At 39.3% G+C, this 20,324-nt stretch overlaps 1 protein-coding gene across 8 annotated transcripts in view; it reads right to left on the bottom strand.

The window, feature by feature from the left end:
- cobl (cordon-bleu WH2 repeat protein) overlaps nt 1-20,324 on the bottom strand; it is a 53,947-nt gene that overhangs the window by 5,180 nt on the left and 28,443 nt on the right. For 7 of the 8 annotated variants that reach the window (XM_008432151.3, XM_008432149.3, XM_008432147.3 and 4 more), the window contains 5 exons: nt 12,077-12,653; nt 5,243-5,555; nt 2,935-3,038; nt 1,694-1,882; nt 39-1,600 (listed from right to left, as the gene is read on the bottom strand). In XM_008432151.3, the coding sequence (XP_008430373.1) occupies nt 39-1,600; nt 1,694-1,882; nt 2,935-3,038; nt 5,243-5,555; nt 12,077-12,653 (2,745 nt within the window). The remainder of the gene's footprint in view (nt 1-38; nt 1,601-1,693; nt 1,883-2,934; nt 3,039-5,242; nt 5,556-12,076; nt 12,654-20,324) is intronic. The other variant, XM_008432145.3, reaches the window with a different exon arrangement.

Below are 20,324 nucleotides of genomic sequence, written 5' to 3'. Positions count from 1 at the left end.
ATTTGTCAAGAAATATTTGCAGTCAAAAAGTTACTTACACCTACCTGGTCTTGTGGTTTGGTCTTTGGGGCTGTGGGCGGTTTGAAAGATGAGTGTAGGGCACTGCTTTTTGTCAGACTGGGGGTTTGAGGTTGATGGTGTTTAATGTAATCGCCACTGCTGTTGCTAGAGACTTGTATTTGTGGAGATCCATTGTAGTGACTGTGATTTTTCTTGGCTGTTTCTTTGTCAGCTGGATCCAAAACTTGTTTCTTGGCAGCAGCATCATTTTCAAATAGTTCCCTGCTTATTTTCACCTGAGCAAACTCCCTCTGACTGTCTGATATGCACTCTGGGAAGATCGTGGACCTCTTGGAACAAGTAGCGTTGACTGTGGAAGTAGAGTCATTCTCCGTAATGTCTGACAAAGATGCCTGAGAGGATTGGAGTTGAGCGACTGGTTTCTTGGAACGTTCAGCCTTCTCTGTTTTCAATGAGTCAGGGGAGTCTGTAGTTTTAGGGATGTTGGAAGGTTTCGTCGATGTCTTTGGGGTGTACTTAGCGAGGGCAGACGCCACATACTGGCTGGATGTCCTCCTGGATGGTTTTACAAAGTTGAGTTGCTGTTTTCTGTCTGAGTGCAGAGGAGGGGGAAGTGAGGGTTTATTACTTGGCCTCTGAACATTGTTGGACCCTGAAATCTTGCTCTCCACCTCGGTCAACTCCCTGGTTGGACTCATGTCTTTTCGAAGCAGTTTGTGATCTTCTTTCACCGCCACTGTAGTTTCAACTGTTAGTGTTGCTTTCTGGTGCTCTGGGTTGCTGGTCTTTAATTTTCCTTCCAAGCCAACAGAAGAGGCAATGCTCAGGACATCTGTGCCCTCCTTAAGTTTATCAACTTGACCTTTTCTTTGAGTCACCAAATTTTCTTTTCTGCCATCAGAACTCCAAAGTGCTTTGGCATTTTCACAAACAGGAGTGCCATTTTCAATCTCCGATTTAGGTGGCTCTTTTGATTTTAAGCGAGGTATGCCTGCTGCCACCATATTCCCCTGATCATCGATCTTAATAGCAAAACGACCTCCTGAGTCGGTCGGCTCTGTCTTGGTGACGTTTGTGACGGAGGGTTTTGGAGGGACCACGGTGAATGTTTTCATACCGAAGCGGGATGTGGCGTTGTGAGTAATTTTACCATGCAGAGGACTGACACTAGAGCTGATTTGGTTTACTTTATGTGTCGCTTCATCCTTCCCAGGAGAAACTGATCTCTGAGTCTTTGCTGGAAGTTCAAACTTCTTCTGCTGGACGGACTGAGTGTTATGTTGCGCAAGGTCAGCTGTGATCACAGGAGGCTTGCTGGTCTTCTGAGGGTCAGCACTGGATTTCACTGCCAGAGTTCGAGTGTCCTCTTTCGCAGTGCTGCTTTCAGCAATCTTCTTCTCTTTACTTTTTTTGTCTTTTGCCTTTTTTTCCTTTTTGTTACCTGTAGATTTGATCTCCTGTCGTGCAATGGACTTTTCAGAGGATTTTGAACTTGCACTGCTTATTTTGTCGGCAAGAGCAGCTGTATAGGCGCTGTTGTTTTGGTTCTGTTGCTCATCATCAGGGTGATGAATGGAGCCTGTAAATCAGACAAAACAACAAAGGAAATTAACTATTTTGAGAGAACATGAAATAGTTACTCTAGATGCTGGTCCCTTTGTTTTTGTCCTACCTTTGCTGTCAGTTGATTCAGTCTTTGTAAGTGGTTCCACTTCATGCTCTTCAACAAATTCAAATTCCTCCAGTACCTCATCTATGGCTGTGACTGGCACATCCATGTCCACTACAGACACAGGAACGTCGCTGCTGTCTGTGGACTTGACATAAGGGCCATTTTTGGCAGAGATGATTACTTCATGTTCTGAAAAAGGGAACAGTTGTACATCAGTGTATGTGCTGGGCAGGTTTGTCCTTGAAAAACTATTTAAAAAAAATATTCTTGATTGAGAAATGTCATTTCTGGATAATGCTAATCTGTTAGGCTCAGCATTAACAGTTTCTTGCAGAAGTAGACCTACCCCTTGAGCTACGTGTGCATTTGTATTCACTCCTATTTACTCCCAGTGCAAGCAACTTTCTTCTAAAGTTGTCTAATTAGTCAGTGAACCAAATGACTGTTATTTAATCTAATCTTTTCTCCTCTTAACAGGTTTGTTGGATAACCTCAACCACAGCATCACAAAAGGCCAATGAACACACCAGAGAGGTCATGAGTAAACTTCTGGCCTAGTCAATGCAGTTTACTATGTGTAGTAAAAAACCAACAGTGCTCATATTGATGAGCACTGTTCATCAATATGTGATGAACAGTCCTCATCACATATTGATGAGCACTATGTGTTCATCAATATGTGATACGAGCCACACATTGTGGCTGTGATACGAGCCACACATTGTGGCTGTGATACGAGCCACACATTGTGGCTGTGATACGAGCCACAATGTGGCTCGTATCACAAGCCACATTGTGATACGAGGATGTACCACCATATTTATTTAAGCAGGGGCAGGGAAGCTGGTCAGTGTTTGATGTCTGACCTAAGACTTGAGCCTGGGGTGGAGGTTAACCTTCTAATATAATAAAAAAAGACTAGATATACAAAGTAAAATTATTTTTGATCAAAGCAGATTTATTTATTTTGAAAAAATAAAACAAGGGCAAGGATTTCTGTAGCTATATATGAGACATACTCTCCAAATTTTACAGCTGTTATGTTGGAAAATACCGACTCAGGGTGGCATCAAAATTAGTAAACAGTGTTTGAAAATGTGCAACGTTCACCCCATTTGACAAATATGAAGCCAATAAAATACACTGAAGTATGTGACTATAATTAAAAAACGAAAAACCACATCACTACTTTTGTAAGGTTGCACAGCTGCACTGTGGCTTTGTGATGTCGTGTCTCTCACCTGCAAGGTCTGCTTCCAAATCTGCTAAAGTCTGGTGAAGCTGGCTTGTGAGCTCAGAGTCGTCTTTAAAGCCATTGACAGATTCTGGATGAGGGCTTCTGACACTGTGCCGAAAAATGTGCGCATACGTAAAATACACAAGACACTTGTAATATGATACATGACAAGTGTTTCATAACAGATCAAGGACAGCAGCGTACATCAGAGAAAACAACACTTCTTGGCTTTTAGTTGGACTACTGAGCAAGTTATGGCTTCTTCCTTTATGCAGTTCATTCACCGCACCTCCAGTTACTGATGTAGCTTTAAAATGTAAAAAAGGGTTGGTGTAGTTCAGTTATAAAAGAAAGAAAAATCTGGTGTTTTATGTCTCTTTCAAGGTTCAATAGGATTTTTATTGAAGTTTGTTGGATTTCAAATATGCAGTTTATTAACTTCATCAATTTTTCTTTCAGGGTTCAAAAGAGTGTTCTCCTAAATTAGTGCCATATTAGCCATAACAAATTGCAAAATGAGGGCCAAACCAAATACAATTTATCTTTTAGGAGACTTGGATTGGATCCTCTGTTCCTCAGTGATTCTGAGAAAACAGTGCTATAATGCTTTCCTGGAATACCAAGAAGCCAGCAGCATTAAGCCAGACTCTGGATTCATAGCGTTTTTTCTTTTTTTTGGTTGTTGTTTGAGAGCATCATTCAAATATCCTTCGTCTGGGCATAGTACCATACAGATATTTCACAACAAGTTGAAAAATCAACACATCTGGAGGAGAATTTTCCTTCCAAGGACCTTTGAACAAGGGCCTAAAACCATAACCATGAAAGCCCAGCATGAAAGCCCAGCTGAGCAAGCCAGCTTTGGACACAACTCAAGTATAATATAATGGAGCTGTGCTTGGTTATAAAACCTACTGTAGTAAAATTCTGGAAACAAGTTGGCCAAAATGGACCACTCACAATCTTAAAGTGCAGGTGTCAGACAAGCCATGAAAATTATTTCAAGTGGTATTTTTTTTACAGTATTATAGATTAGCTGGCTCACATGGGGGAATTCATCACACACAGTCTTATTGTTAATTATTCAATTTAAAATGACAAAGCATAAGGTTTTAGCCCCTGTCCCTACTTTTACACATCTTTTTCTTATTCTCCATCCACATGGAAGGTATAAAAATTTTTGAAATTAAGTTCTGTTTAAAGTCTGCAGACATGTTTTCCCATCTAAGTCACAGTTACACTATAAGACAAATTTTAGTGTTAATAAAAATCTCTACACTGTCTCTAAGATGTTGTGCCAGCAGGTGGCAACAATGTTCACATTAATTACATTCAAATTAAGAAGAAGAAGCTCAGTCTTTTCAGCACAGAGAGTTAGAGTTAGCATGAATAAAGTTCAAGTATGATTTTTACGACGCACCAGAAAATAAGTTTGTAATTTTGTCAGCACATTCATAATTAGTACTATATTTGTGAACATGTTCCTGTATGTTTGAACATGTGAAGTACATACAGGTTTATTGTTATTTTGGGTGCTAGTAGTTTGCAACTACAACAGTTTCAATTTGACTTCCTTCTGAATATATATATATATATTTTTTTAAATTGATCCTGTGTTTACTTCCAACATTGTCTGTTGATTTGGACTTACCGTCAGAGGCAGAGATGGATTCTTGACTATCGCCCAACTCTAAAATTGTAGGAATAGATCTGAGGGACCGTACACAAATGTACAAGACTAGGTCAATACTAAACCCAAAACAGATATTGGAGCAACAGAATCACCCTCTCAATAAGGACTTCCTTCCGGTTGTTTCCTTCTCGACGCAGGAATTTTTTCCCCAGGATGTAGAACAAATAGACTTTTAAAAAAAATCATTTGTCCCTACAGTTACAACATTTCTTAATGATTTCAAATGGCTTCCTCTCTCAAGTATGTATGGTATGGGGTTATGTAGGTAATGTGCTGCACAACAATTGACGGTTGGGGATAATAAAGATGATTGAATGACTAAAACCAAACTCGGCATTAGGCCTTTGTTTTTAACCACTCTTCACTGTTGTTTCCTGTGTTCCCTCCTGCACTCCCCCAAGTTTCACTTAGTAAGTTTTCATATGGTAATAAACATCTGGATTATGTTTGGTTCCACTAAAACCACTCTAGATGTTTTCAAACAAGATTTTTAAAATATATTTATATATTTTTCCCATATAGTCACATTAAATAACCACTTAAACTAAAGTAACGGTTCAAAGCTTTCTAAAATAATAAAAGAAATCTCAAACTGAGCTTTTCATGACTTTTTACTTGCCTGTCTTTTTCTCCCCAAGTGGTATTTTCTTCGTCACTGTCACTTGAAGCCTCCATAATGAGTACTCTCTCTCCTGTGTCACCGGTCTTTCCATCAGCTGATAAACTCCCCTCAGGAGAGGTCATCTGGGTGTCAGACGGGGAACTGACAATGCCAGAGTCCTCGCCCTCTGCCGCACCTTCAGAAGGAGTATAACCTTGGTCGGGAAGGCTGCTGCCAACGCTGCTGCCGCCTAGAGAAAGAGTTTCAGCCTCAGGCGCTGTGGTTTCTTGTTTCTGGACAATGGATGAAGCCTTTTTGGAGTGAAGCCAACCTGGAGGACAATAGGTAGAAATGATTTGTATGAATACAGAGTGTTAACACACAATTTTGAAGTGTTAACCAAGGTTAAAAAAAAAAAAAAAGAGAAAATTAAAGACTTTCCAGGGCACACCTTTGTTAAGTAAGACAGTGCCAATGCCAATAATTCTCATTCCCTATGCATCTCTCACGTTCAGAAATATAACCCATAACCCGAAAGGATGAGAAAGGCAAGAGTGATTTTGTGTAAAAAAAAAAAAAAGAAAAAAGAAAATGAGAGGTTCTGAAGATGTGGTTTACTGGAATAAGTTTTAAGATTGATCCTGACACCACTCACACATACATGCAAACCAGAGAGCATATGATAAATATGCTAAACATGCTTGGGGCACGGCCCTTTGTGGTTTAATAAAATATTTTATATCATGTGGAGATTGACTTACTGTAAACAAACCCTCTTAATTCCATTTTTAACATAGTCCTCAACTCTTTTTGGTTTAAGGGAAAGGGTGGAATTGCCTCATACCCTCTCATCTCTTCGGTACACTCATTCACTGGTCAGTTCTGCGGCTTCTGGGAAATGTATTTAGAGTGTCACTGATCTCATTGAACTGTCGGCCAAGTTAATAAAAAAAATAAACGTTCTGTTTGTCAGGCCTTCTGTAGTTACGCCTGGTCGAAATGCCTTCAACAGTGAGTGATCTTGTTTTTTTTATCACCGATGTAAGTGAGAGCTAAGCATCACTCTGGACATGCACTGTGGTGAAAAAAATAAAAAAATAAAAGGAAAAGTGACCTAGAGTATTTTCATGTGTATTAGGAGTGTAAGCTCTAGGCCTTGTCCGAATGTTGAGCAGAGAACAGTCAGTTCCAGGAGATGTGGTGATGACTCACAGGGCTGTCCTCCCAGCTCCTTCCCAGCAACTGCTGAATCATGCCAGTTACAGCCACAATCTGCACACGTTCACACAACACACACAGGGTAACACACACAAGCATGCACGCACTCTACCATTAACACACAAGTAAACAGACACGCAGCGTTCTCAAATCTTCAGCTCAGAAAGGACCTTGAGTACATGCATCTGTTAAAGATAAACCAAACACGTCTTCACTCCCAAGCTGTCAACTAACTATACACACACACATGCTATTAGTCAGGACCTGACCACGGTTGTCCATGCAAGAAACCAAGTTAAAATAAAACTGTCTTGGTTCAGTTTTTAGTAGTTTGATTACAAAATACGCTTCAAAGGAAAAAAAAAAAAAAAAGTTCATTGCCAGATTTCTACTGACCTCGTAATTAGACATCCTTTTAAAGTTTGCAACATACCTCAAAAATTCAAATAAGATACAGTCCTCGATAAGATACATACGACACAACAGAGCACCACTGGATATTGTATTCACACACTTCACAAAAAGTACTGCTTTCAATAAGATAAGTTTAAACAGTTGCCTGGAAAAACAAACTATACAGCAAACAGAATGCTCTCATAACTGTACACATGATTCCTAAGGAACTTTGTTTAAGGCTAGATTGTTTTTATTTCCAACCAAGATGTCAGATTTACAGCACAACTCAAAAATGTCTTTTTATATATGACTTTTGAATAAGAAAAAAAAAAATCTGAGGCACTGACATGTAGACAACTGTGCTACTTATTTTTTCAAATCGAAAACCTTTTTGGAGGAGATATGGATGAAGTTGTCCTTATAAAAAGAGTAAAAAAAAAAAAACAGCTTCCTGATTGGCTCTAATACTAAAAAAAATCTGATTTTTCTTTGCCACTTTTCATTAAAGGCATCTAAATTACTCAAACACATTAGCTGACATTAGGCACTTTGCTTTTAGTTTAGATTAGATAAAGGTTGGGGACGGCAGGAGCAATCTTTAAAGTCAGGGTCACCGAGTCTTTAGGATGAATTTACAGTGGCAGTGTATTTTGGTATTTGATTCTTTATTTTACAACAAAGTGTGATATTTGCATGTAAAAAGTGTCATATAGATAAACGTTCTATGATTACTTAACTCAATTTTCTATTGGATTCAGATCCACCACTATTAAAGAACATTTAGCACATGCTTTTTCTTATCGTCAGTGTTAGCTACATTTAACTCTTGAATTATATATAACAAAAAAATCTATTCTCTCTTTGAATCTAAAGCCTATATAAATAACAACAAAAACCATGCTTCACATAGATTACAACCTCTGATACCAACACCAATTAAAGCATTTACTCAAGTTTTAGATTTCCAAACCAACGCATTACACCAAGTACTCAAAGACAAAATGTCCAGCTATTGATCTATAGCTATCACATATATCTGCAGTATCAGATAGCTTTGCCTCACTCTCCTCAAACCGCATTCTGAGTCCACTCACAACATGCTCTGAACTCATACAGAGTCAAAAGAAATGTGAAACCATGCAAATTATGTATAACACATATCATTTTTTTAAGAAAACACCCAAAGCCTCCTTTGAAATGCTAACAAGATGTAGATATGAAACTATAGCTTTCAACTAATGAAATGGAGCAGCTTACAAAGGATGTACTAGAAAGTCCAACAGAAATAAGGCAGGGTTTAAACAATAAAAATGAGTTGATGACAGAGGTTTGCCAAGGCGAAGAAAGAACTGAGCCAGAGAAAGACTTCAGGAGTGTTTGGGTCGCAGACGCACAGGTCCACAGCAGTACACTACAAAGAGGGTGCAGGGCAGGGAGCAGAAGAAAGAACAGATCAGATTATAGATGAAAGCATCAAACATTAAATTGAGATGGTACAGTAACGACAAAAGGGCAAATAAGGAAATTAAATAGAAAATTCTACTTTAGTCATCTGCCATGGCAAGGTTGAGGACATGTACAGTAACAGATGGTGGCTCAGCATCACTCAGCAATCTCCTCCGTTATGCACTTCATATACTCCGAGTTACTGAATAAATGCACACAGCAAAAACATTGAAGGCACTTCAACTGATTGGTGTTGACCTTAACTGGACATAGCAGACCCTGATGGACCAACGTGGCTTTGAGATTGACACTCATAGATATGGAGTGTCTTGACCTTGTAGGGACCCAGCATCACTCGCTCAGGAGAGGAGAAATGGAAAGTGCATTAGGACACATAGTATTTACACACATGCATACGAGTTGGATAGAAATTTAGACAGACGTCCATTTGTGTCTCAGGAGAGCAGCTTCTAGGAAAAAATAAAGCAGAACTACAAAGAGAGGATGGCAACAATCCATGCGGATCCCACACAGGGGAACTGCTTCTTCCACTTCCATGTGATCCTGTGGGGTCATGCAGTTTGCAAGCACAACCGGAGGAGGGGAAGAGAACACGAAGGAACAGATAACCTAGAGGTTAGGGCAGGCTGTTTTAGCTCTCATGTTACGGGGTTACAGCCCATTTTTTTCAAAGTCAAAATTCCATACTTATCCACAATCAAATGTATGAAGTTGGAGGGCCTTTTAAAACCCAGTTTACCACATTTATGCAAAGTTAATGAATTTATGGGCAATATTTCTCCATGGGTAATACAGTAAACATGGTGTTAAAAGACAAGGAAGAGGAACAATAAAAGAAATGAAGGAAAGACGAATAAACATGGGGACTGATGGATGGATATAAACTTGTTTTAAAGAAAACAATGTTTGGGTAGTAGCCCACTGCAAACTATCTTTCTTTGCCATGGCCACACTTGCAAGGTGAGGAATCTTTTAATAGTCAGTTTATCCAAGTGAGAAACAAAGAACAGGCAGTCCCTCCACTGTTTTCAATTCTTACTGAGCAGGAGAAGCAGGATTAGGGTTACGGCCAGTTTGGGGTTCTGCAATTTTCCACATTTTCAAATGTTTGTGCTGCAGTAACCAAATAGAAGTTGGGGGTGGGGGGGGGGGGAACAACGCATAAGATACAGTTTGGTAGATATTTATATCTACGAGCCTAACCATAGAAAGGTTGAGAAATTCTGCTTGGTATAATTATCTCCCATTTTAAATTTCCACAACAAGAGTATGTGTATTTTAGTAAATTGAGGGAAGAAACCACAAGCATTTCATTAAAAGAAAAACAAGCCGACAGGCAGGATTAACTGAGCGGTAAAAACCTAACTTTGGAAGCATAACAGAGCTGAGACAGGCCGCTTTGTTATAACTTAGTGCGAGTTGATGTATGACAGCAAAATAATGCGATCACCATATGAGCTAATGAAGACGATCACTGAGACATGTATAATAATACGAACACCAAAGGGACACTTCAATGAGAGACTAGTTTTAACATGATGTATTATTATTTCTACCCTCGAGCTTGTGAAGATTAAACGATTTGAAAGGAAGACTTTTCTGGCCTGTAGGTAAATTTGTTCTTCTGATTAGATTAATTTGTGTTTTCAGCTTTCTAGCACTGTCACCGAATGTGTGCTGCATGTATTTAATTTGCTCTTACTGACAGAGATATCAGATTGGCACCACGCTGCCGTTGCACAAGAAAGAGATACGAATCAGGTGTGTCAGTTCGCTTCGCAAAAACGCAGCCAACTCGCAGACGTTAAATTTGCTTTTGCAATGGCTCGTTTAAGCGAGCCTCACACCTGTTTTGCTGCTCCTACGGCATCTTGTGAACTCTGCAGTCACTGTTTGAGAGCCCAGTGCCAAGGAGACGCACAGGTCACGATTGTGCTTTGTCAAAGGAGTGGAACGAAAATACAGCCCCAGTAGAAATGCAAGTATTACTCCTGTGAGATTTCATAGCAGGGTAAATCTATCTTGGGTACCAACGGTTACCAGGGGATAAACAGGTTTAAGAAAAGTGACACCAAGAAAGGAAAAAAAAACAAAAAAAAACATGCAACTAATTTAGTGAAAGAAAAATGCAGCTGCTAAAATGTGCACACAGTTCGTGTGTTACCAGCAAACAGAGTAACTGGGCCAAATTTAAAGATGGCAGACTTGATTTTTTTATTACATATAATAGAGAGGACATATGGAACATGGTGTGCTGAGAGAAGGAGACCGGTCTGCAGAGCCATTAGATTAGCACGATTCACTGCAAACGCAGGAAGCAACTATATTTAATTTATGTTCAGACCCTCAGATAATGGGACAGATTGTTTGCAGTCGAAAGTACAAATTCAGCACATAAAAATGCAAGTACGAGACAGGTGTTATTTTTGATAATCTCTTTAACAACATCCCTGAATTCAGCTGTGTGGCAGGCAAAAGAACACATAGCAAGGCTATGTGCCCATCTGCCAATACAGTGGTTATATCTGAGTAAAAACCTGAACAGAATGTGTTGACTATCCAAGTTAACTGGCTGGAGATTGTGCTGGTTAAAATGTTAGCATTAAGAATAAATGCAGAATGGTGGACAGACATTAAAGACCCGAAAACTCCAACTGATTTCCAAATCTGTTGTTCATTTGCCTAGTAGAAGTATTAGGCAAGTCGTCCTGCTGTTGGCCATTAGGATTTGTAACTGGTGCTGCTCCCCTCAAGTGCTATTTGATCACATAGCTTTATAATGTCACTAAGATGAAAGAAAAAAAATTTTTTTTCAATAAATATAATTGGAAAAGACAACTTTAGCAATGTATTTTATGGATTCAGTAATTATCTTGATGACTACCTCTCATTCATTCCTGCCTTTTAAACTAGTCATCTCATACCTCAACGTTTCATCTGCTTTTATCTGCCTTTCCAGCAGCCCTCTTCTTCCTTAAAACTCTGCCAGCCTCGGTTTTTCTGCCTCGTTACCCCGCCGTTTCTGTCAAAACCTTCCCACGCTCTCCTCTCTACACTTCTGGCACCCTCACCCCTTCTCATCCTTTTTGAGGTCCGTGTATCTCTCATCTTTGCCCCTGTCAGACACGCCAATCCTCTGCTGGAGTCTCACTCTGCCACTGAGCTTATTCTGGGTTACGTAGAAGTCAATAAAAAAGGTCACCTAAAGGTCAGGAAATGTAAATCTACGACAGATTTATCTGCATGCAAATCCGCCACGTCTCTGAAATCCTGAGTGTGACTGCACGCATATGAAAGAAAGACAGATAAAGAAAAAGAAGGCAGAGACAGACGAAGCTTGAGAGATTGATAAGCCTAAATTCGAGACAAGGACTCCATTGTGTCAAGAACTGCGATTAAAAAAAGAAAAAAAGAAAAAAGTTCCACAAGTAGCTATCAAACACACGCAGGCATACAAGACTCCTTTCTCTTAGCTGGGTACATATGTCACCTCTCTGACAGGTAAAGAGTCAGATGTTTCTGCAGTGTGACAGCTCAGTTCTGCAGGGCAGACGGGTAGAAAACCTCAACTGGTAACTTGTGACTGTCTCACAGTGTCTTTGCCACAACAGTCAAAAGTTAAGTGAGCGCTACCTGAAATTTGTTATCTTTGTTCTTCAAATACTGTATATCTTGAATTTACGGTTTAACAGGAGTTCAAGAATAACATCTTATTGATTAGGATTTCTATTGTTTTTCTGAAAGCAATTTAGAGTCACAAAAGACATTTACCCATTCCGCTGTGTCTGTTGTTCTCCGCTTCGTCCAGTGCGAGATTCAGGGCCGACTCAGAGTCTGACCTGGAACTGCTGTCAGAACTTTTCTCTTTATTTTGTCGGGTGGCCGTCGTGCTGGTCTTTTTTATTGTGGGCTGGACCTGCAAAGGCCCACTGGCCGCGCTACTGGTGCTGCAGCGGGAACCGGCCTGGTCAAGGTCAACATCCGAGTCGTCAAGGCTGCGGCTGAGCTCGGAGCTGGAATCCTGCACAACCAGGCTGTCTGTGGTGGTGGTGCTGCTGCTGGGGGACGGAGAACTTCGGGGTGGAGTGGCATCGCGCACGGGCAGAGGTTTTGGTGCCTTTTCACCACGAGAAACTTCTGCTGCCTGCATGACCCCAAAGTCATCAGAGAATGTGGGCGATTGTGGTGTTCTGGTACGGGGGACTGGGGTGGGAATTTCAATGCTGCGGGGTTTGGAAACGGAAACAACAGTTGTTGAAGGATCATCAGAATCCAGAGCGATGGGGGAAGGCGTGGGTGGAGGAGGTGGAGCCTTTCTCTTCCTTTGGCCTTCTGAACTAGGGCCCTCCTAACAGAACATAGCAAAAAGAAGATGGTGTAAGGCATTTTATGCAAAAACTTTCTTCATACAGTCTTGTGACAATATTCATATGGTAATTTTTCACATCTTGTACAAGACGACCATAAACAATGTATTCCAGGGGATTTTATGTGACAGAACCGTGAACCATAATAATGGAGAACAATGATGATCAAAACTTCATCTTATGTTGTGATTTCAACTCCAAGACTTTTGAGGAAAGTATCCAGCAACCGTCTCCACTGGCAAGAAGCAACTCCATAGCATGATGCAGCCACCACCATATTTCCCCATGAGGATTTTGCATTTAGTTTGATGCGCGTTGTTAGCTTATGACCTACACAGCATTTTGCATGTGGGCCAAAATGTCTTGATGATGCTCTTCTATTTATTCTAACATCAAATTATGCATAGGTGGACTCTTTTGGAAATTTAGCTGATTTAAGTTTTTCATTTAATGTATAATCTTGGCCTTATGTAATCAAGTAACATCTTCCATGTATGCTGGGTGAGTTAACAGTGTTAATGTCTTTCTGCTTTTGGTTCATAGTAAACATAGACCCTATAGTATTAGCACCTCACCAGCTCTCTTTACCTTCTAAAACATTTACATGCTGCACTACACGAGTAGTGTTACCAAATTACAGACGTAAAGAGGCTAAGCGCTTGGTAGTTACACCTCTGCTAACATTTACTGTAGGAGATGCATATTGCATACTGTAATAAATATCAACTTAAACATAATGTATAATGGCATCTTTTCAACAATGGGTTTCATTTGGTGTGAATTCTGCCTTTACTGTGAGTCTACATGTGTAAATTGGTCTTGCATCTGTAAATTAGGCCCCTCTGCTCTTGAAAGGAGGGAACAGAAAAGAGATCCACTCCAAAAAATAGTAGATTTTGGCATCAACGGAGCACAACAGCATACACACCACTTTATTTTGGTAAAATTGGACACATATTTGGTGTCCACACAGTAACTAAGAGTCTTCCTGTCGATAGTTTCCCTGCTCTGGACTGTGGAACTCCACAGCTCCTCCAGAGTTACAATACCCTATTTGGTTGCTTCTCTGATTCCTACCTACCTGTCCTTGTGATTTACGTTTCCTTACCACTGTTCTCCAACAAACCTCAAAGGTCTTTCAAGGGGAGGTGTATTTAATTTACACACAACAGGACTCTGCTTATGTATTCGCCCTGCAGGTAGGTGGTTGCACTGAATTTTGTAAAAACACTAAATTGCTACACCCAACATAAAATTCCAGTAAAATACTTCAAGCATCAAGTTCTGTCACTGTAATTGAAAAATGTAGAAAATAAATTTCTGGATAAATTAATAGTTTTGCAAGTCACTGTGTATGTGTCTGGTTTAAGCATTAATCATTTAGTAAATCCAGCCTGTCAGGACTGAAACAATTTTACAGCCAAGTAATCAAATTGAGTGGAGTGCTGGCAGAGGTCTGAGTCTTTTAGCCATTAGTGTGTCAACATTCCTCTTCAATCGAAGACATTTAAGGTCTCCCAGCAATTAATTTAAAATGATGCGGTGGTATTGTAACAGAACACCAGTATGAACTTTTAACTCTGATATTTCTTAAGCTCTATCTTATTAAAAAAATGTTATTTAAAAATTAGAAATGTACGTTTTCTTTTATTCAAGTGACAATTATCCGAATTCACTGCATGTCATACACCAGTAGTCCTGAGTTTAAAATGATAATACAGCCAACAAACAGTTTCCTTTTAAGCTACACTAATGAGTTTTTAGCAAAGTTAGCATTCTGAAAGAATAAGCTAAACCAGATTTATTCTATGTAAAAGCAAGTGGAAAAGAAGTGAGTGGATAAAAACAGAAAGTGAGCAAGACAAAAGTTCTGAGTCTAACAAAATAAGTTACAAATGAACTAATTTTCTCTACAGGGAGACAAAGCCATTCACTTTCTTCACGAGGTCAGTGGTAAAAAATGCATTATTATTGTGATAAGACAAGGTATAGCAGAATAGATTTTAAATTTCCAAGTGGCTCTTGCCTTCTTTTTTTGTTCTCTCTGAAACTCAACAGACAACATGCCCAGAGTTGCACACAGGGTTGCATCATTCAGCAGGGCATGAAAGAGATCAGGCCACCTTGTCTTTCTGCAGGCACACAGGGTTCACACATGAACTCAGTGAACCCGGTGCATGGCATTCTATAGAAACCTGAATGTCCCCCCCGCCCCGTTCCAACTAGCTGTCCTTTTCTTCAAGGCTCTCCTGTTTTTCTCCCACCCCAGTATTCATATATACATGGAAATGGGCCAAAGTTCAGCTGCAATGGACGATTGACTTGCCTTGGGAGATGGATGTGCATACGTGAGAAGGCCCATGTGTTGTTTGTGTGCGTGTCCGTCTGTGTGTACATGAGTGTATTTATGCATGTATACGAGTTTGGGTGATTGTTTTCTCAACAGAATAAAAATACAGGACTGCAGTGAAGCCAATGTCATGAAAGGAGTACTTCATGGGGTCCACCTGACAAGCAGTTGGATACCCACTCATTTCTAATCATAATGATACTCTTGGCTTGAGCTGAACAGCATAGATAGGATTGTTAAGCAGCATTAAATGCGCGTTGCTCTCTTGAGCTTATGGCGCCATGACTGGGAATGCAGCATGCACTTATGAGTAGGGAATCAGAGATAAGGCTTCAAGCTATATTAAACCACATTTACAAGGCAATCTTTAGCCTCAAAAGAATTCACTGCGAGTTCCAAGTCATTTTCATGTGCTAAAGGTTTAGTTGCTAAGATCAGCATTTACAGATTTTTATTTTTGATCTTAAACAGACTTCACCACAAAGATGCTCTGTTTAGTTTCAGTTAAAAATAAACTAAAGAAAACAACAAACATGCAGAACTATGATGCTTCAAAGAGAAACCTAATCAGTGACAAACTAAAGGATAACAATCTTTATATTAATGTAAAGAAAAGATAAGAGAAAATACAGACACTATGTCAAGACATGGAAATACCAGCAATTTGTATTCCTTTGGCTTTTGAATTAGATTTTTTGATTTAAAAAAAAGCCCAACAGAAGATAAGAGACGTTCCTTGTTTATTTAGTGTCTAAATAAAAAGACTACAGAGTAAGTTTACAGCACTTCGGAAAAGTTTACACTGCTTTACTAAACAATTTATTCCATTAACTGAGTCATGGATTTTTGACAGAAAGCTTTTGCTCTGGATTTTTCTAGGCCTAAATGTATATCCACATTACACTATTCAGATTTTTATTTGAAAATAAAAAAGACACCAATGTAGACTTTTTCTTCCACTTCAAATTTGTGCACTACTTTGTGTTGGTCCATCACATAGGGTTCCCCTTAAAAAATACATTGAGGTTTGATTTAAAAATGAAAAAATGAGAGCATTTTCAGGCGGTACCAATATGTTTGTAAGCCACTGTGAATGTGACACGATTCAAGCACACTAATCACAGCTGTTCAAGTCAGGAAAAATACACAGAAAGACAAAATGAACCAGAACAGACTGGTTTGTCTTTTACTTGTTCCACTTTATAACTTGTGAGAATAAGGGCCTAATGATTGAGCATACTGACCATGCAGGGCCACGCAAATAGATGCTTAAACCTGGCCAAGCTACTATTCGTCAGTTGCAGATAAGGGTCTTTTTAACAGAGCAACATTACAGCACTAATGTGGAATGCAAACTAGAGTATGCCCATCCATTAAACATTTTATTTGTGTGTGCTCGGGCTTGTCTACATGCAGGAGCTTACTCACAACTGCACGAGTTTGTGCAAACGCATGTACATGTCAAAGGTAAAAATAGCAGCCAAACACGCCGGACTCCAATGTCATAAACACCCTCAAAGCAGCAGGCTGGAAGACAGCTGTTGTGCGTTTCAGTGTCACTGTCATGATGAAGATGTAGGGTTGTGAGTGTAAGATGAAAGAGGTTTCACGTAAAAAGGTTTCAACAATGTATGTCAATGAGGGACGAGGGTGGGGGCGAAGGGTGCAGAAATGGATCAGGAGACGCACGGCTGACCCAGTTTCATTGTTGTCCAACCTGTTCTGCTATCCCACTGATATTTCAAGTTTTTTCTTACCCCTTTCCTTTCATCAGCAAGGAAAGATAATTACATTTATTTGCAGACTGGATGAAATTACAGCAGAGAGGCGATTGAAGTAGTAATTTAATTTAAAAGTAACCAAATCTGTAAAAACACAAAGTTTAAATATCTTTGTCATTTATTGAAAAGTCCGATATAGTCAACTCCTCCAATACAAAAACATTGTTTACAAAAAAAAATAAAAAATTCTAATTTAGACAAACTTTAAATCATAGCTACAACCCCAGCAATGCTCACATGAAAAACAAAGCCTAAGTTGCTTTGAACCTGACACAAACATTCACGTGTTTCCATTCATTTGTCCAATCTTCTCTGAATGACTTCATACATAACATGTTTGGACAGCCTCACGTCCAAACGTGTCCTACACAGGAGGGGCCAGGTTCCCCTAATCCTGGCCCCTTCCTCGTCCTCTCTCAACCGTCAAGGACTATGCACAAGAAAAGAAAGCGCATATTGTTTTCTTGTAATGAACCCTAGACTTCTTTTTCCATCGCATTACAGAATTCGGCTTCGCAATAACCGAGCACAACAAGAGGGTTCGGCGGATGGTAACACACAAAGCCCCCCCAAAAAAACTCTCCTCATTCACCTGTTGCAGTGTCGAGGTGGTTTCTTGAAAGATCAGATATTTCTCACATTGACACTAAAATAATGGCATATGGGTGCCATTATTTTTATGCCATTATTTTACACAACTAATGTATAAAAACAAAAAGAAAATGTACCATCAGACCTTTGACTGAAAATAGACTTATTTTATGGCTGAACTCATTCCTCTTGAAGAATAGTGTCATTTTATAGAATATTCAAGTAACTAAGTTACCTTAAGTCATTGTAAAAATGCCGTTTACATCAAACTTAAAAAAAAAAAAAAAGTGACTTCTCAAATCTGGCCTCTGTCTCTTTAAGGAGCTCCTACTCTTGCTGACACCACATGGTTTTCACATTTTATTACAAAAAAAAACCAACAACTTTGCACTTATGTTCAGATTCCTTGTTTTCTATGACTTTTCACTTCAATACTAACTGTAAATCCTGTTGCACCATGTTTCTACTAGATTTGCACATGAACATTGACTAGGCCGTTCTAACAAATGAACATTCTTCGATCTAAACCATTTTATTGTAGCCCTGGCTGTACTGTATGTCTACAGTTCAGCTTTGGTCTAATCTGGTCAGATCACCGTAACTTGCATCCATGTCCCCTTCCCAAGAACGTATTAGTGACAACCATTAAAAGTCAGCTTTTAAACTTCAAAAGCTGACAGCTTTTTTCTTATCACTCTTTTATAAGGCCATTTTTCTTTAACTTTCAAACAAATAAAGTTGTCAGGTCCAGAGAGTCATCCACCTGAGAAGTGGATCTCAACAGCCACTCCATATTTAGCATTAGCTCGGATTGATGCCCTCTTTGCTAGCTTGCTAGCATGGAAAGCCACGTCTTCACAGGTTTGCTTTCAATTTTCAGAAGACAGTCAACAGTGCTCTGAGATGATGTTTACTCAAGATGTTTGAAAATCTTGCATCTTTTATTCCAGTTCACAGTCATGCTCTACTTTCTGCTGGCAGCAAAGTTTGGGATTTTTCTGTTACAAAATGTCAAAAAATTCTGGGATTTAAATATTTTTGCATGTCACTGTACTGTACATCGGTACACAGAGACAAACTGTAACCTAAAGAAACCTACTGGAGAATGTAAAATACAGATGGATCTACAGGACCCAGAGCACCTGCTGTTTTCAGCTGTAGCACTATCCAACCAAAACAAGGGCTATAAAATAAGGACGGATATGGATAAGAACGTGCAGAGGAAGTGCTGCCTGTTGGTTTTGGCACCAGTGAACTTCTTTTCTAGTGCTTCCAACTGATTCATGAAAAAAATGTTTTGTTCCTGAAACATATTTGGAGAGATACTTTAGCTATGAGGCAGGTGGGTAAACATCCCATCTACATGCTTCAAAACCAATGTTGAAGATTGATATCACGCATCCTGAGAGCCCAGGATACTCTCCTTGAGTCACAGTGTACAGATTCACATTCAATTTATACCCTGTTGTTTCAATTTAAGCTGAAGCAAACAAAGCATGTTGCAAGGCTGAAAGATCCATGAATTTACTACACGGTACTTTACAGGGATCCAACAGCAGATGTCTGTTCATTATCTGACCGAAACAAAGCTGCATGTTAGATCGTATCAAAATTTGAGTTGATTATTTTCCCCTCTTCAATCTGTAGTTTGCAAAGTGAGAGATTGCATCACTTTGCAATCTTTAAGTCCTTCATAAAATGACTTAATAGATATTAAGTCCTTTAACTTGGAAACAAAAGTTCAAAAGCTGGTTATAAAATGATCATAAATACATATAGACATTATATTAAAAGTACAGTGAACAAATGGTCCTGCTACAACCACACCATCCATAAATTCTACCGAGCAAACTGGGAAGCAACTGGAAAACAAATTTCCACAGCTGACATGCCGCAACCATGACTGCCAGTTAACTGAACAACCTTTAAGGTTCATGTAACGAAATACATCATTCGATATTATGGCATGTCAGGGTCTGTAAACTCGAACAGACATCAGCACAGATGCATGTATGGCATCACAGTCCCCTGATCGCTCTGGCAGGTAGGAGAGTGGACACTGGACATTTTAATTAAAGCGTGTAATCAATCATATGAATGATGCACATTAAAGACAAAGACTAAAAACAATAAAATTGTGTTTATTCAATGTAAATGCAGTGTGGGTTATGGAAAAACCCACATTTGTAAGCAATAATCCAAGAAGCAAAAACTGAAAATCTCTTTTCGGACAAAACTGAAATATAAATGAGAAAAAATGTCAACTAATCCTCTGTTCTTTAAAACACACAAATTATCAGATAAGAAAGTCTAGCTTATATTTTAACGTTTTTAACTGGATTTGCTTTGAGGCTGGGAAATGGAGGATTTCCAGAAACAACTTTAAAATTACACGTTTTTTTTTAAATGAAAAATGTTAATTATCAACACTACGTCTATTAAAAATGTTTTAACTCCAAAGTAAATACTGAGATATTTTAGATATGTAATCCTATAATACGAGTAGCTTGCCTAAATTGCAACTTGATCTGTATTCGATTTGACTTTCTCAACGCCCCATCATCATTTCTGGCTCTTTTTTTCTTTTCCTCCATACTTCTGTCTGGGTTTCATAAGAAAAGCAACTTCTGAGAATACAGCCAGAAGGTTCTGTAACAGTAGCTGCATGACTCCAATGCTGAAAGGGAAAGAGTTGGAGCACAACAACAGCGACAGGAAGGAAAAAAAATCGACATTGAATTTGAAATACAATTTACATACATAACATAATGAGGTTGCAAGGTCCCCCTGCTGGCTTTAACACTCCTTTACTCCAGCTCTGTAATGCTACTTAGCCTGTTTTGAACTTTTACCCTGCCGTGTCCTTCTCGCGTAAGGTGAGAGCGGTCCCACAGGCAGCCATCCACACTGCATGCTGTACAGCAATGGAC

Source organism: Poecilia reticulata, chromosome 16, assembly GCF_904066995.2.
Source record: "Poecilia reticulata chromosome 16, P_reticulata-male-v2, whole genome shotgun sequence".
In the NCBI taxonomy this organism is placed as follows: domain Eukaryota; kingdom Metazoa; phylum Chordata; class Actinopteri; order Cyprinodontiformes; family Poeciliidae; genus Poecilia; species Poecilia reticulata.
This window is presented reverse-complemented; position numbering and strand designations above follow the sequence as displayed.